At 38.4% G+C, this 15957-nt stretch overlaps 2 protein-coding genes across 5 annotated transcripts in view; one reads left to right on the plus strand and one right to left on the minus strand.

Annotated features, from left to right (window-relative positions):
• Positions 1–10593, plus strand: part of LOC120485496 (uncharacterized) — a 37332-nt gene extending 26739 nt beyond the window's left edge. The window contains 3 exon segments of the mRNA XM_089131757.1: positions 3855–4098; positions 7309–7396; positions 7782–10593. Of these exon segments, the coding sequence (XP_088987883.1) occupies positions 3855–4098; positions 7309–7396; positions 7782–9387 (1938 nt within the window). The 3' untranslated portion in view covers positions 9388–10593.
• Positions 10594–12006: 1413 nt separating this feature from the next.
• LOC120462140 (uncharacterized) lies at positions 12007–14864 on the minus strand. Of its 4 annotated transcripts, XR_016168767.1 has the most exons (7): positions 14667–14864; positions 14217–14382; positions 14008–14112; positions 12879–12933; positions 12602–12781; positions 12395–12521; positions 12007–12277 (listed from the first exon to the last, which is right to left on the minus strand). XR_016168767.1 is itself a non-coding variant. In XM_089131760.1 (6 exons), exons 3-6 carry the CDS (start codon positions 14078–14080, stop codon positions 12045–12047), a joined length of 462 nt encoding a protein of 153 aa, XP_088987886.1. In that variant the 5' UTR covers positions 14081–14112; positions 14217–14382; positions 14667–14864; the 3' UTR covers positions 12007–12044. The 4 variants fall into 4 exon arrangements, 1 of the variants encoding a protein (XP_088987886.1); XR_016168766.1 differs by having other exon boundaries at positions 12395–12781; XM_089131760.1 differs by lacking the exon at positions 12879–12933 and having other exon boundaries at positions 12602–12630.
• Between the last annotated feature and the right edge of the window lie 1093 nt (positions 14865–15957).

Consider the following 15957-nt stretch of genomic DNA (forward strand, 5'->3'; position numbering starts at 1 on the left):
CGTCATTGGGTCTTTCAGCAGGATAATGATCCAAAACGTGTGGCAAAATCTACACAAAAATGGTTCAGTCACAAACTCAAGGTCCTCCCATGGCCATCTCAGTCCCCAGACCTCAATCCAATCGAAAACCTGTGGGGTGAGCTAAAGAGGAGAGTGCACAAGAGAGGGCCCAGGATACTGGATGATCTAGAAAGATTTTGCAAAGAAGAATGGTCAAAGATCCCTCTCTCTGTGTTCTTCAATCTTGTGAAATGTTATAGGAGGAGATTAAGTGCTGTCTTGTTGGCAAAAGGGGGTTGTACAAAGTATTAACATCAGGGGTGCCAATAATTGTGGGACACATGATTTGAAGTTTTTATTTTTTTAAATTTTAAAAAAAATTTTTACCACCAAAGTAATGTACTTAAATAAAAGGTTGGATTTTTCTCTTTTTTTGCATTTGGATTCTATGTTGTTTAAAAAAAAGGGAGAATTTTTAAAAGTCCTCGACCACATCTTAAACAGGGGTGCCAATAATTGTGGAGGGCACTGTATATAGTATATTGTATATATATATATATATATATATATATATATATATATAAAATATATTATCATTTTTATTATTATTTAATCTATTCTTTAAAGTGGGTCTCCAAATGTAGGGTCACATGCAGGGCCATAGACACGGACTGACTATGCACAAATGGGCAGTCTTTCAATGCATTAAGTAAGGGTTAATGCCCGACGAGGTGTCCATTGTCAGGTTTTAATGGACGACGGCGAGGCGTAAACCGGCCGACGCGCAGCGGAGGACGGTTGCCTCCGCCGAAGTCCATTAAAACCTGACAATGGACACCTCGGAGGGCATTAACCCGCTTATACCATGGTCACTTGCCAAATAAAACATTAGTTTATATTTTAATTAGGCTAAATCTAGTTTTTACAAATAATAACTTGCCTTGCCTGCCTGACTGTTTATTTAGCAACCGGAGATATAGTCCGCTTAGCTCGTATCCCTTCAGGTTCACAAATGCATTTTTTTTTTCATGAAACACAAAGGTAGGCATAGTTTTTTTTTTATTATTACTCATATAACAATTAATCAAACAACAATAAAAAAAAAAACAATTAGCTCTGATCTCCAGCGATTTGCGCTTAACGTTATAAAGGGCAATAAATTAATCAGATCAAAGAGAGGGTCATTTGCCTCAGGCTCCTTAGGCTTGAAACGCTGTAACGTTCAGCCTTCTCCTGCCTTGGTTGTCTGGACAGCTGCGTAAAACTCCCGCAGGGTCTCATTCAGGGGTGCGTTTCCCGAAAGCATCGTTATCCAATATGGTCGCAAGTTACGTCGTTACCAATAGAGTTCAATGGAGCAGAGCAGCAGCGGTGTAATTTTCTCCCGTTTTATTTACATTTTTTCTTTCTTCAGCAGCATACCAGTCGTCAAAGTTGCCATATTCTCCATAAATGTTAAAAGAAATAGCACGAAGTCGCTCATTGTTGTATTAGGCTATAATATCTAACGTTAGATCGATGATAGAGCATGTGACTGCCTGTTGCTATGGTTACTCACAGCCGTTGTAGGCAGCGCATTTATTTATTAATTTCGAATGGTAAACAGGCAGTTTCACCAGAACTACTTTACTAGGTGTCCTCTATCACTTTTTAACGGACACCCTGCAGCCAATCAGAATCGAGTATTCACCCAGACCATGGTATAAATCATGTTATTCCATGGTCTGGGTGAATACTCGATTCTGATTGGCTGCAGGGTGTCCGTTAAAAAGTGATAGAGGACACCTAGTAAAGTAGTTCTGGTGAAACTGCCTGTTTACCATTCGAAATGACTAAATAAATGCGCTGCCCACAACAGCTGTGAGTAACCATAGCAACAGGCAGTCAAAGTATCCCTTAACAATTTGCTCTATCGAAACAAACATCTAACGTTAGTTAGATATTACATAGCCAGCCTACTAATACAACAATGAGCGACTTCATTATTTCTTTTAACATTTATGGAGAATATGACAACTTTGACGACTGGGATGCTGCTGAAGAAATAAAAATGTAAATAAAACGGAGAAACGTTGCAAAGAAAATGACACCGCTGCTGCTCTGAATGAGACCCTGCGGGAGTTTTACGCAGCTGTCCAGACAACCAAGGCAGGAGGAGAGTACAGCGTTTCAAGCCTAAGAAGCCTGTTTGATTAATTGGTTTATGTGTAATTAAAAAAAAAAAAAACCTTGCCTACCTTTGTGTTTCATGAATAGAAAAATGCATTTTTGAACCTGAAGGGTTCTACAAGCTGAGCGGACTATAAATATCTCCGGTTGCTAAATAAACCAGGCGAGTTATTATTTGTAAAAACTTGATTTAGCCTAATTAAAATATAAACTAGCAGCTAATGTTTTAAAAATGTTTTATTTGGCAAGTGACCATGGTATAAACGGGTTAATGCCCTTCGAGGTGTCCATTGTCAGGTTTTAATGGACTTCGGCGGAGGCAACCGCTGCGCGTCGACCGGTTCACGCCTCGCCGTCGTCCATTAAAACCTGACAATGGACACCTCGAAGGGCATTAACCCTTACTCAATGCAAATTAAAATAATCCTATGGCTCAATCAATTAACTTTAGTGTACAAACAAAAAGAACAGACCAAATCTATTTTAAGTATATATATATATTTTACTTTACATTTGCACACACAGAAATATTTTTTTTTTCTCTGCATTTCTCCTCTTCTCTAGATTGCTTCTTAAAGGGATAGTTCACTTTGAAATTAATTTTTGATATGTTTTATCTTACCTCAAAGGGATCCCAGATGTCTTTGTTTCCACAGTATTTCCAATTTTGACATTTTTCAGTCAAACCGTTGTTGTCTATCAGTCATACACTGGAGGCTAAGGGGGTCCACCAAAGAGCAGCACAGAGAAGTCCAAATTAAACATGACTTAATGACTCGTACATGTAAGTACACACTGATGGCCTAAGACATGAAACGAGCGGTTTGTGTGAGAAAACGTTTGTGTTTGTCGTTTTTACCTCTTGTAATCATAGCCATGACACAATGATCTGACGGCACGGGCGCTTCGGTCTGGAAGTGATGGCTTGCGCGCCGACGTCACTCTTTGTTTACAGAGATTTCTGAAGTTTTACCTTTCACTAAACATATTTAGATATACGGGAAACCACAATGGAAAACGATTTCGGTAAATCTAAATATGTTTAGTAAAAGGCAAAACTTCCGAAATCTCTGTGTAAATATTGAGTGACGTCACACGCAAGCGATCACTTCCGGCGTAACATTGAACTGATTCAGTTCGGTTCAGTTGGACATTGAACAACTGATTCAGATCACTGTGATTACACAAGGTAAAAACGATATAAATACTGTTGGTTTTCTCACACAAACCGCTCGTTTCGTGTCTTAGGCCATCAATGTGTACTTACATTTACGAGTCATTAAATCATGTTTAATTTGGACTTCTCTGTGCTGCTCTTTGGTGGACCCCCTTAGCCTCCAGTGTATGACTGATAGACAACAACGGTTTGACTGAAAAATGTCAAAATTAGAAATACTGTGGAAACAAAGACATCTTGGATGCCCTTGAGGTAAGATAAAACATATCAAAAATTAATTTCAAAGTGAACTATCCCTTTAATATATGTGTATATTAAGTCTGGAATTGTGTCCTACAAATGATGTTGGCTTTGTTTAACAAATTGCCTTTGTTCTTCTATGGCTAGTTACTTTGGGGAAAAGTGTAAGAATATAAATTTAGTCACATAATGGTCTTATTTTTTTATATATTTTAATTTTTAATAATCTAGAGGTTAATCAGACTTTTATTTTTCCTTTATCTGACAGTCTAACATCATAAAGCGTCGCTGTCTACATGCCAATAGCTTGGCAGGAACCAAACCCCAAATCTCAAATATGTACTCGGGAGATCTAAGGGAATTAATCAGTCAAATGCTGAGCCGTGACCCTCATGAGAGACCTTCAGCTGATGAGATTCTGGATAAACCATTCCTGGAAGATGCAGTGGAGAGAAATAGGAGGATTCCAGATGCACTGCAACAAATGTTCTTGACTTCCATCGATCCTTACAGTGAGTACTATAAAGACTTTGAGACTGTTGTGAACGAGTGGGAAACAACAACAGATTCACTAGATGAGATCTATAGGCAGTCTGACAGGTTCAGTGATCGGAGCAGCTGGAGGAATCACTGCATTAGTTGGTGTAATTTTGTCACCGTTCACACTTGGAGCGTCTCTGATTGTATCTGGTGTTGGGGTTGGAGTTGGAGTTGCAGGTTGTGTAACTGGTGCTGCATCCAACATTACCAATAATGTCAAACTAAAATCACTACATCAGAGCTTTGAAAAACTTTAGCAGGACTACAGAAAAGCAAGTGAACCGATTCTTAAGTCACTCAACTTTCGACTGAGAAAAAAAGTTCAGTGATTTTGTCCCTAGCTCAACTTTAGATAATAGTAGAGAGGTTAAGCGACTTTTGACTTCAAGTCATGATGCAAAGGTCCCCTTTGGTATGGAAGGACCTTAAGGCCATAGAAATACATTTATCCTAAGACACAAGTGAGATCACATTTTGTTTCTTATGTACTGTGGAGTGCAAAAAGGAGTAGACGCGAGACGGGGATGCGTCGAGTCAGCTTTACTCTCCACTTCAATAATACAGAACTCAACACCGTGAAATCCACACAACAACATTACCCCGGAACTACTAACTACTTCCCCCTCTCTTAAAGGTATATTCCCTAGGTGAATTAGTGAATGTCTCTCAGTGCTATTTGTGGGTCACCCCACATTTCTTTTAAATGGCCACCAATCATACTTGAGAGGCACATATCTTTGCTTCAGTTATAGCTATAATGACAAATTTGATATCAACGTGTACATTTTTGTGGTCAAGAAGTCCAATAAAGTTGGTTCCAAGACTAAAAAACAATCATGTTGTCCTTACCATGACAATTCACAACTTAATAATTTCTGCTTCGCATGCGCCTTTACAGCACTGGGTCTCGCGTCGAGCACGGGCATCCGGTCGTTTATGTCTCAAGGTAACTCAGAACTGTATCACAGCTCTGGAGCCCTGTGAGGTGGTCGACTAGTATCAGACTGGTGTAAACCTGGGCGTAATCTCGCAACTGAAAGTGGTTTCAACAGACGCCTCCAATTCAGGCTGGGGCGCCCTCTACAAGGGCAGACCGACTTTTGGCCTGTGGTCAAGCCAAGAAAAGAGCTTGCATATAAACTGTCTAGAGATGAAGGCGGTTGAGAACGCCTTACGGTTCTTCCTTCCCTTTCTAAAGGGCCACCATGTCCTTGTCCGCACGGACAACATCTCGGTGGTTTCCTACATAAATCGCCAAGGCGGTCTGAGAACACAGAACCCTCAAGAGCAGGATGAGCAGGAGAAAGAGGAAGCCTGAAAAGCTCACTAAGTTTATGAAATTACTTCACAATATGTATACATTATTGAAGACTCATTTGTAGTGCTTTCTCCTTTTGCTCTCGGCTATGCAGTTACTGTAGTTCGCCACGGGAGGGAGACATGCGCACACGTTTCAGAAAAAGCTTCACAAATCCTGGCAATGAGCAACTTTGAAGCATTGAGATGCAGCCGTCTTCTAATACTATTTTTTTCACCAAAATAAAACGAAATAAATAACTGTACGTGAAAAGAAAACTCACATGATGGTGAAAACAATAAAGCTGCTCTAAAGTTATATACAGTATATAGGCGGTCTGAATACAGTCCATGTAAATGAAAAAGTTACATGTTAAGCAAAACTCGTTCCAGTCTGAGTTCACCCACTAGTACAACTGATCCAGCCTCTATGATGAAAGGGCAGCAAATATTATATATCATATATTTTTCGTTTTCGTCACCATACACGTCCAACAGCAACTTCTCCAAAGAGGCTGGAGTCAATCACCACTGCCACCAAAAAATATGTAATGCGTATCCACAAGTTTCCGAGGGGCGCTCCTGTAAAAAATAAAGTGGGTGAAACTTCCGGTGACGCGGCGGAAGTAGCATTCCAATGGTATTTTGTGTGTTAGTTAGCAAAGAGGCTAGCTGTTTTTCGGAGAATTATTTTACTATTTAAAGACGCAAATCTTTATGAGAGATGTCGTTACGGAGCTCAGGGACAACATGTGCTGTTCGCGGTTGTATGTATAACCGGACTAAACTAATTCAGTGGCTTAAACGTGATTGTTTTGAACATAAGCTGAAAACGAAATCAGAGTGATCCTGCCAGAGCCCGTCTCTGATCCTGCCAACGACTGTAGTTTCCATCACCTCACAAAAGACGACGAATCTTCCTGTGTACATTTTTTTTTAATTCTTAATATTCTATAAACTCTATCAGCATGTGTTTGGCTGTTCGCTACTGATGTTACACCTAAACTCAGGATCAAAGCCTGTGTTGACAGAATACCAAATGTGCCAGTTAATGTATTCAAGTAGCACATTCATTTATAATTTTGAATAAACTCCAAAGCACAATGACTAAGTGTGTATTTTTTATTTTAATTGTTTGTCAGCTCGCACATCTGTCTGTCACCATGCCTTGATGAGTATTGATTATTAATAATGTTATTATAATACTCCCAATCAACGACTGCGGAGGGTAAAGGTACGGTTATTTCACCCTTTTGAATTTCGTTGAGGTTGTGTTCCCACATCGTTAGCTAGTTTGGATCGCTATAACTTGAATGATCGTCAACTGTTGAATGAACGAGTGTCAAGCATGTCAAGTCGCGCTTTGTTTACTTCCAACCGGAAGTCGCGCCCACTTTTGACGCAAGGCCTCATGGGGCGTAGGAAACTTGTGGATAAAATATGTCAGTATTGATGTCAATAAAGACGATGGACTTGAAATATTGACGAATAATAACTTTTATTGAGCAGAGTGTTAGAATTGGGGAGCAGAGCAACACTAAACACATGGTCGTCGGAATCATTGTGTGTGTGTGTGTGTGGAACTGGAACAAGACCCACACACTTTAAGACCAATGATATTGGACCCACTCACTTTTACTGTCTCTAATTCAGAGTTTAGTTTACTTATAAAAGGCATCAGAAATTCTGTTCTGTCAGAAATAATCATATCTCATGTGGAAAAGACCTTAGAAAATCTCCTCAACTGCATGATCTGAGGCATCATTCATGTCTGGAGCACAAGACCATTTATAGACTGAAGATTAATACTTTGGGTTGACAATTTGATTAAGTCATATTTCCTTTATTTTGAAGCACTCGTGTAAAAGATGTATTATATTTTACAGATTCATCTGGTACAATGTCGAACAGTAACCGAGAGAAGAGCAGCAGAAAGTCTGACCAGACCAAACAGCAACATGCACATGTCAACAGGTAAGAGTCATAATACAAATGTTACATAACAGTTTTCATTCTTAACATATTCATTTCATTCATTTGAATTTTTTTTGTTTAAATGGTCCAAACTTAAAAAGTAAGAGAGAAAAGTATACTGAAGTAGCGGCTCCTCCAAGAATCGTTGAAACTCGCTGACTGTTCATTATGTCACATAAATGAAATGATCCTATTGGTCTTGGAAGAAAAAAAGTTACAAGCTTAAAAAAAACTTCAACAACTTTCAAAAAAAGAGATAGAAAACTGATATGTTTATGAAAAAAAAAATCAATATTACTTATAAATAACTGCCGTCCTGTCACTGCAAAACAGGCAATAATAAATATCTGATTTAAAAATGTTGAATCAATTCTCTATTTTGTAGATCACATCATGATGCTACACTGATGAATCCTGATAAAGGTCCTCCAGCGCTTTATCGTCTGAACACAGAAAGAAAATATATTGATGGGACTGATAAAAGGGTCAGACAGTGGACATATGGAAGAAGAGACAGAAACAAACAGAATAAAGTCATCCTGCTGGTGGGAGAAACCGGCACTGGGAAAACCACCATCATCAACACCATGATCAACCACTTACTGGGAGTGAAGTTTGAGGATCAAGAGTTTTATCAAATCACAGATGAAGATGAATATAAAGATCAGTCACAATCCCAGACACGCGAGATCACGGTTTATGAGGTGTTTGTTGAAGAAAACCCAACATCTCTGACCATCATTGACACTCCAGGATACGGACACACTGAAGGAGTCGAGAAAGACAGAGAGATTGCTGAGTATCTGACCAGATTATTTTCAGATAAGGATGATGGGATCCATTACATTGATGCAGTGTGTTTTGTGATGAAGGCGTCTCAGAATCGTCTCTCTGGAAAAGAGCATTACATATTTCACTCAGTTCTGTCTCTGTTTGGTAAAGATATAGAGAAGAACATCGTGTTTCTACTCACACAGTCAGATGGACTACCTCCAACAGATGCTCTCAATGCCATTGAGAAAGCAGAAATACCCTGCAGAAGAGATGAAGACAAAGAACCTGTTCACTTCTTATTCAACAACCGACAGAAACAGAAAAGAGACAAAAAGTATAATCGAGTTTTGAGATCAGCCTGGGAAATGGGAGACGAAAGCATGAATGAGTTCCTCAAACTCCTGGAAGAAAAGAACAGAAAAAGTGTTGAGATGACATTAGATGTTCTGAAGGAGCGAAGATGACTCGAGGCCTGTGTCTCTAATCTGAGGCAGAGAATAAAGGAGAAGGAGTCAAAAACTGATGAACTGAATCAGATTCAGGAAATCCTCAGACAGAACAGAGACAAGATCAAGAAGTGTGAGGACTTTGAGTTTACAGTCAAGAAGTTCTTCAAAGTAAAAGTCCCAATTGAAAATGAGCAGCCGTGGAACAGTAAGGCGACCTGTTGCTCCGTCTGTGAGGAAAACTGTCATGAGTGGGGGTGTTATTGGGTCTCTTCTGATAATCTCTCACAGTGTTCAGTCATGAAAGACGGCTACTGCACTGTGTGTACCGGAAAGTGTCATTACAGCAAACATGTCAAAGAGAACAAAAAATATGTGACGAAGACACTGGATGTCACAATGTCATTTGACGAGCTCAAACAGGAGTATGACAGGTTCATGAAAGAGTCAGAGAATATAACAGAAATAGAAGAACAGCTGATCAGAGATCTGGAGAAGACTAAAGAAGAAAAGTCCAAACTGCTGTATGAAGCTTATATGGCCATCGTGAGTCTGTGTAAGATCGCACTAAAAGCCGACAGCGCTTTCACTCTTCAACATCTGGATTTCCTGATTCCCAGACTGAAGGAGGAGGGAAAAGAGGAATGGATGAAGAACCTGCAGGATCTGAGGAAAGCTGGAGAAGAGAAGAAAAATAAAGGGGCTGTACAGTATATGTGGGCACTTACTGGGCAAACATTTAACAATTTTTTCAGTCGTGGTAAAAAATAATAAATGCAACAAATCTGAAAATACATGATGAAAGAGCAGAACAGATGCTCAGATGCTGATGCTGAAAAGTGTGATCAGGCATAATAGTTAGAAATAACAAAAATGCTGAATGACTGTCATTTAAGTTTTATTTAGTCTCTGTTTTAGTAATTCTGGAATGAATTTTCTATGTCATGTACTATGTTTGCATTTTCTATGTGTCTGATTTTCCTTTATTATTGTAATTAAGGTGGTATTATAGTTGAACAGGTTTCTTGGTCTCGTGTTTGTATCAGTGGATGTGAATTAGTTTGGATCTAGTTTTACTCATGGAAAGGCCACTGTTCACCACATTACTGTGTTTACATCCAGAGTTGTGAATGACACTTACGTGCAAAATTAAAGGAGTCATGAGGAGGCAATTTTCACTTTTCCACGAGAATCAATGTATGTTATGATTGCCTAACGATTATACATTGGCCGGGAAGCCGATATTCAAAAGAGAAGCGTTTGTTTACCCCAGGGTTCGTAAACCAGCCCACGTGCACGCGCACTCAAATACGAGATTACAATTTCTCCCCCGACTTCACGTCAAGACGGGGCAGGATATACCATATATTATGGGGGTGGGATTGTTCCATTATTCAAAATAAAAAGATCATGATCCACAAATAAATGTAAAGAGTTTCACAAAAAAATATAAAACTCACAAATAAATAAAATGAGATTTGCAAATAAAACTATGTATTTACAAATGTTTTTTATGCCACAGACACAACTCTGCCAGGCATTTATTTGTGAACCGCTTTCTGTGCATTTGTAAATCCCCTCACGCATTTGTGGATTTTGAAACACTTCTAGCATCAAGGTGCAGACAAATCCACAAATAAGTGGACTCCACCCACCGTTTCCTCAAGCCAATCAGATAACGGCTATGTTGAGCTGACCAATCATAGCACGTTCTCGCTACAACCAATCACGTTAGGCTTTACACTCGGGGCGGGACATGAATGTGACTTATTTTGAAGATATTTGCACCCTTGTATATCTGGCGCTTCATTCAAATTGAGCTGTTTGTGTGGTTGCAACAACCTGTTTCCAAAAGGTTGCTGGAGTTTAAGGCTTTTTTATATTTCCATCGGGATTGCACACAAATTATGATCACCATCCCGAGCATAACACCCTCTACACCGGAATCAAGCGGTCAGAAGCATGTATATATTTCTTTGTGTTTGTCAAAGTCTCTATCATATCCTCTACAACTATTCAGATACTACCGAATTGCATCACAGAAAGGATCTCGTGTGCCTACATATACGTAGTACCCCAGAGTGCACTCTGGACGATGGGGCGGGGCGACACTTTTGGGCGGAGCGACACGTGTCGCCCCGCCCACCTTAACGTTTATTGGTTTATAATAAAGATGATCTTATTGGTGCAGAGAAGTGTGACGCTATTACAGATCATTGGTGCAGAGAAGTGTGACGCTTTGGGCCGACTGGGAATGCGGAAGAACACAACAGACGAATAAACTTGTTGATTTTGCGGACATTAATGCGATTCCACATTATTCCATTGAAGTAGAAATACAAAGAGAATAGAAATAATGGTCTAATTCACAATCACTCCCTCAACAGCTGTAGTAAGTTAGATGGTCCGTTACCTCTGTATTACTGCTCACTGTTTTTTTGTAAGTTAATGACATCTCGCTCTCTATCTATAGATAGATAGCGAGAGAGAGAGAGAGAGAGAGAGCAAACTATAGCGGACATGTCACCAGTCTCACCTGATAGTAACCACGAGTTTCCGTAAGATCCTACGAACATTTTTTTTTAAACTACATTTACGGCTGTTAAACTTCACTGATCATAGCTCCAAAAAGCCATGGTAATCACAAATTAACTATGGTAATTATAGTATTTGTGCGTTTACATAAATGTAATTAATAATGGTTGTACTATAATAAACTTATAAGGGAGTTTCTATACATGCTCTTAAGAACACAACAAAACAAAGACTTTGTCACTTTTTCTTTATTATAGACTCCAAACTGCACTTATGCATCAGCAGAATGAAATTTATGTAAACCTTAAAGAACCAAGGTACTTTACCATATTCACAATTAGTGAAACCTATGTTTTTGCCATAGCTTTTCAATAGAACACTATACAGGTGAAACTCGAAAAATTTTAATATCGTGCAAAAGTTATAATTTTGATGAACATCAAATTCAAAATCTCACAAAATCAGAATATTACAAAAATGTAAGCCCTCTGAAAATTATATATAATCATGCCATATGCATAAATAGTTATTTATACTAAATATATTAGTTTCACTTTTTAATTTGAATTACTGAACATGAACTTTTGCACAAAATTCTAATTTTTCAAGTTTGACCTTTAAGTTTAACTTTTAGTTGCATCAATTACTACATCAAAACCAGTTCATCTCTCAATGGGCTTTATGCCCAGCTGCACTACTTCCTGCACTTCAGCCAGCTCCTTGTTTCCTGTCTGCCATTATTGGTCAAATTGATTAATTCAGGTGTGCTTGACCTCAGTAGTCATGGCAACAATAATCAGACACGCCTGAATTAATCAAGTTGGCCAATAATGGCAGACAGGAAACAAGGAAGTTCAGGAAGTAGTGAAGCTGGGCATAAAGCCAATTCCAATCTACAAGTTTTGAGTTTTACAGAAATTCATTTCCTGCAGCAAAAAAACAGTCCTGCGAGCAAAATCCTGTACAAAGATCTTCGGAGTAAAAGCCCAGCAGTTCCCCTCGTCTTCCTCTTCCCCTGTACCCTGGTGGATAGGACTTAAAAAAAGCTCCAAGCATTCCCTGAAGCTGTAGATCCGGCGAAACTCATCACAGTAGTCCGGAGAATTTTTTTTCCAGTTGACCACACCTTAAAATGTAAAGACAAAATACAGAAAAGATATAAGTGTGGAGATTCAAGTTTAAATGTCACATACCACAAATTTCAATCCAAGAAATGTACATTGAACAGAAAAAAACATCTTACAGTCTAGCCAGGCAAAGTGTGCTGCTTTCTGGAAAATTTCATTTGTGACCACATCCCTAAACCATCTGCATACCAGTGAAAGCATCAAATATGCAGAATCACCAGTTGCTATTATTTCATGGGGAAGCTGTTGAAACAAAAAACATTGTTATTTATACTTGTATATAAATGTTGTTGAAAAAAATATAAACCTTGGTTCAGACAAACCTGATATATTGTTGTCATAACTGCATGCTCTGAATAAAATAATAAATAAAGAGATAAATATTCTCTTATAACGATAATATTAAAATAATATCGCTCCAACACACATTAGCCGCTTTCCCCACTGTCGGGCCAGTGTGGGCCAGGGCTTTCAAGGGTCGGGCGGTGTTAATAGCCTTGGACCTGTATCACCGAGCACAAAATCACACTGTGTTTTCATTGTATGTTCACATTGTATTCAAAGAAATTGCTTAATGAATGCATGTGCACAATAAATTACCTGAATCTTTCTGTCTGAATCTCCCCGAAGACATTGCCTTTTGTAAGGTTGAGTGCTAAGAAAAACAAATGACAAGAGGTAGGCATGTATATTGGTAGATGTAGTACATAAACTAATGTTTAATGTAGGAACATGCAAACAGCTACATGCATTTGCAGAGTGAAGTTGTCCAGTATGAGAGCACACCACCACCTCCTGATCAGGGGCATGTCATCCTGAATTTTTTTTAAATAATAATAATAAACAATTATGCATGTCTGTTTATTTAACGTGAAATATGTAATGAGGTAATGACATAACTCTGTAAAATCAAATCAGAGCCCCAAAGCCATGTATAGAGTGTACTGTTACAATTCACAAAGTGCAAGAAAATGAGCAGGGTATAACTTACAATAATTAACTACAATAACAATTAAAATTTAACCTACCATCAGTATGTAACAACATGTTTAAAGTTCAGTCTTTACTACTGCACTTTAATGTGACTAATGTTTTAAGATCACTATGCATACTAACTTTTATACAGTATATTATATTAGGGTTGCAGCAATGGTATGACAGTTTCATGCTTAAAAGAGTTATATCTCACACATTTGATTATTTACAGTACTGTAATGTACTATTGCTCTATATCAAATCTTAAATCCCGAGATGCTATTTTCAGTAGTTGCCCAACTAAACACTATTTATTGCATCCTTTCCATCCACTGTGGATGGAAAGGATGCAATAAATAGTGTAAACTGTGATGAGCTTTGTATCTAGTCAAAAATAAAGCAAAAAGTCTCAAATTATGTTACTTTTATCACACAATTCAAACAGTAAATGCAGTTTTGAAAATCAAGGCTATGTGGTGTGACAGCAGAGGTGGGCAGAATATCCAAAAGCTGTACTAAAGTAAAAGGACTGATAGAAATAATTAAGTAATAATATTTATTGTTATTGGAGTAGGAGTAAAAAATGATGCAATGGCAAAATATTTTTAAAAATATAATACATTTAAAAATGACTGACATTTGATTGAGCAGGACCATATACCATTAAACCACGATAATTTCTGAAACTGCTTTTGTACTGTGAAAATCTCATACCACTGCAACCCTAAGAGGTACAAGTTTACAAGTCGGTTACCTGTAGAACTCTTGACATTTCCACACTTAAGTTCAGATTCAGGTGTAACTGCTGGCTTGTTCCTATTATCCATTTGGTTTTTGGTCTCCGTGTTTGGAAGAGATCCTTATAAAGCAATAAAGATATTACCAGATAGAACAGATTACTCTACATGGAGAGGATTATGCCAAACAAATATGTGATACTCTGTTTTTGTCAAGAAGTCTAACCTCTGTTTGAAGAAGCGGAAGTTGTCGATGTGGGATCTTGTCATTTTGCTGTATGACAAAACATCTCCACTTTCAATGCAGGGCTCTCTCTCTAATGCAGGATTCAGCTCCAAACCTCTGTGCTACCGAGCTGCAGGTGCTTGCTCTTGCTGTACGCTCAGACCCACTACACAATCAACAATTATTCATAAAAAAATGAGAAATTATTAATTCATTCAAACTTTAACAATAAAGTAATTTATTGCTCTAGATTTAAAATAAACATAATTAACATAAATAAACATAGCTTTAAAAAAAACTAAACATATGGCTATTGTATTAGAGCAAGCTCTTCAAGATTCTTTATTCATGACATTCTTTCAGAAGGAAACTATTCCAGATTTGATTCACGAACATCATGGTACATTTTTAAATATGTTTATATAAAACTACACAACCATTTTTACTCACCATTTGGAATCGCAATCAACGTGGAGTGTCGTTCGTTCGTTAATGCTGCCACCGTTGCCTTTTATCGCAAACTGCCCCCTAGGGGGTCGGAGGAAAATGGCAAAGGCGGGAACAGGAAAATAGGGGCAGGGCGACACGTGTCGCTCCACCCAAAAGTGTCGCCCCACCCCATCGTCCAGAGTGCACTCTGGGGTTACTCACATATACCACTTTGTCGATAACTGTGTGGGGCTGTTGTGAGTTTTTCTGTTCTCTGTTGTTTTTTTTTTTTTGTTGTTGTTGTTTTTTTGTTTTTTGTTTCCCCTTTCCTACTTCTGAATTGTAGATGTGTCTCACTGAATCTTACCTGGTATGTGTTACTGTTTTGTTAACCTGCAATAAAAAAAAAAGAAAAAAAAAAAGAAAAAAAAAAAAAAGCGGTCAGAAGCAAATGGCCCATTATCTTCTCGGCTGCCGTGGCAGTTTCAATAATGTAATACTAACATGTTTGTAATGTTAACACATTTTGCCCATGACGTTTTCTTACCTGCAGATATATGACGCGTCTGTGATCTTCCTTCTTGACTAGTGCTGGCTGCATGCATTATTCATTATTCGCGATAATGTAGCTATACACTGGACGCGGCGCAGATAATTCATTGATAGTAAACGGATGTCCGTTCTTCTTCTGAAGCAGCGGCTACACGGAGGACGCATCATTTGATGGTTTACTTTGTCTAGTGTAATGTTAGACAGACTCTCACGGGGTAGACACAATGTTACATCTTTAATGATGGTCATATTTGGTACATAATAGTTATGTCCTGTCGCAATATAATATAGACGAATCCGACGAGCGTTCTTGTGTAGGCTGCCATCTTGTGGCGACGCCATTACTGAGCTGTTACACCGGCATAGACATATGCACCGGTATGTAAACAAACCTCGGAGATAAGGTGATAACGCACCCTTGATGACAGCTACAGACGGGCAGACTTGTTGGGTTGATGATGTTAGACATTGGTCTCCAGTCACAGATGAAGGTACAAACGATCTTACAGATTATTTTTGAAAATAGCTTGGCAAGCTAGCTAGGCTACCGTTTGCTACCGAGGAAACTAAAAAAAAGATCTGTCCATTTGGCAACAATAAATAAATAAATAAATGAAATCAAATAAACAAATTCATGTTTTTCATTTGTGTCCATTATTTATCTCATTTTTACATTGCAACGGGCATGGGTAAGGTAACGTTACAGCTAGAAAGTATAAATAATCGACCAACTACTGTTTTTAAATCATGGAAAGAGGTC

This window comes from Pimephales promelas, chromosome 1, assembly GCF_988280905.1.
Source record: "Pimephales promelas chromosome 1, fPimPro1.hap1.1, whole genome shotgun sequence".
Lineage (NCBI taxonomy): Eukaryota > Metazoa > Chordata > Actinopteri > Cypriniformes > Leuciscidae > Pimephales > Pimephales promelas.

What these genes read in the sequence shown, in the direction of transcription:
- LOC120462140 (XM_089131760.1), bottom strand. Translation starts at nt 14,080, where the DNA reads ATGGATAATAGGAACAAGCCAGCAGTTACACCTGAATCTGAACTTAAG. An exon ending in TTATGACAACAATATATCAG is followed by an intron (nt 12,522 to 12,601) that starts GTTTGTCTGAAC and finishes TTGTTTCAACAG; the next exon opens with CTTCCCCATGAAATAATAGC. An exon ending in ACACTTTGCCTGGCTAGACT is followed by an intron (nt 12,278 to 12,394) that starts GTAAGATGTTTT and finishes TTACATTTTAAG; the next exon opens with GTGTGGTCAACTGGAAAAAA.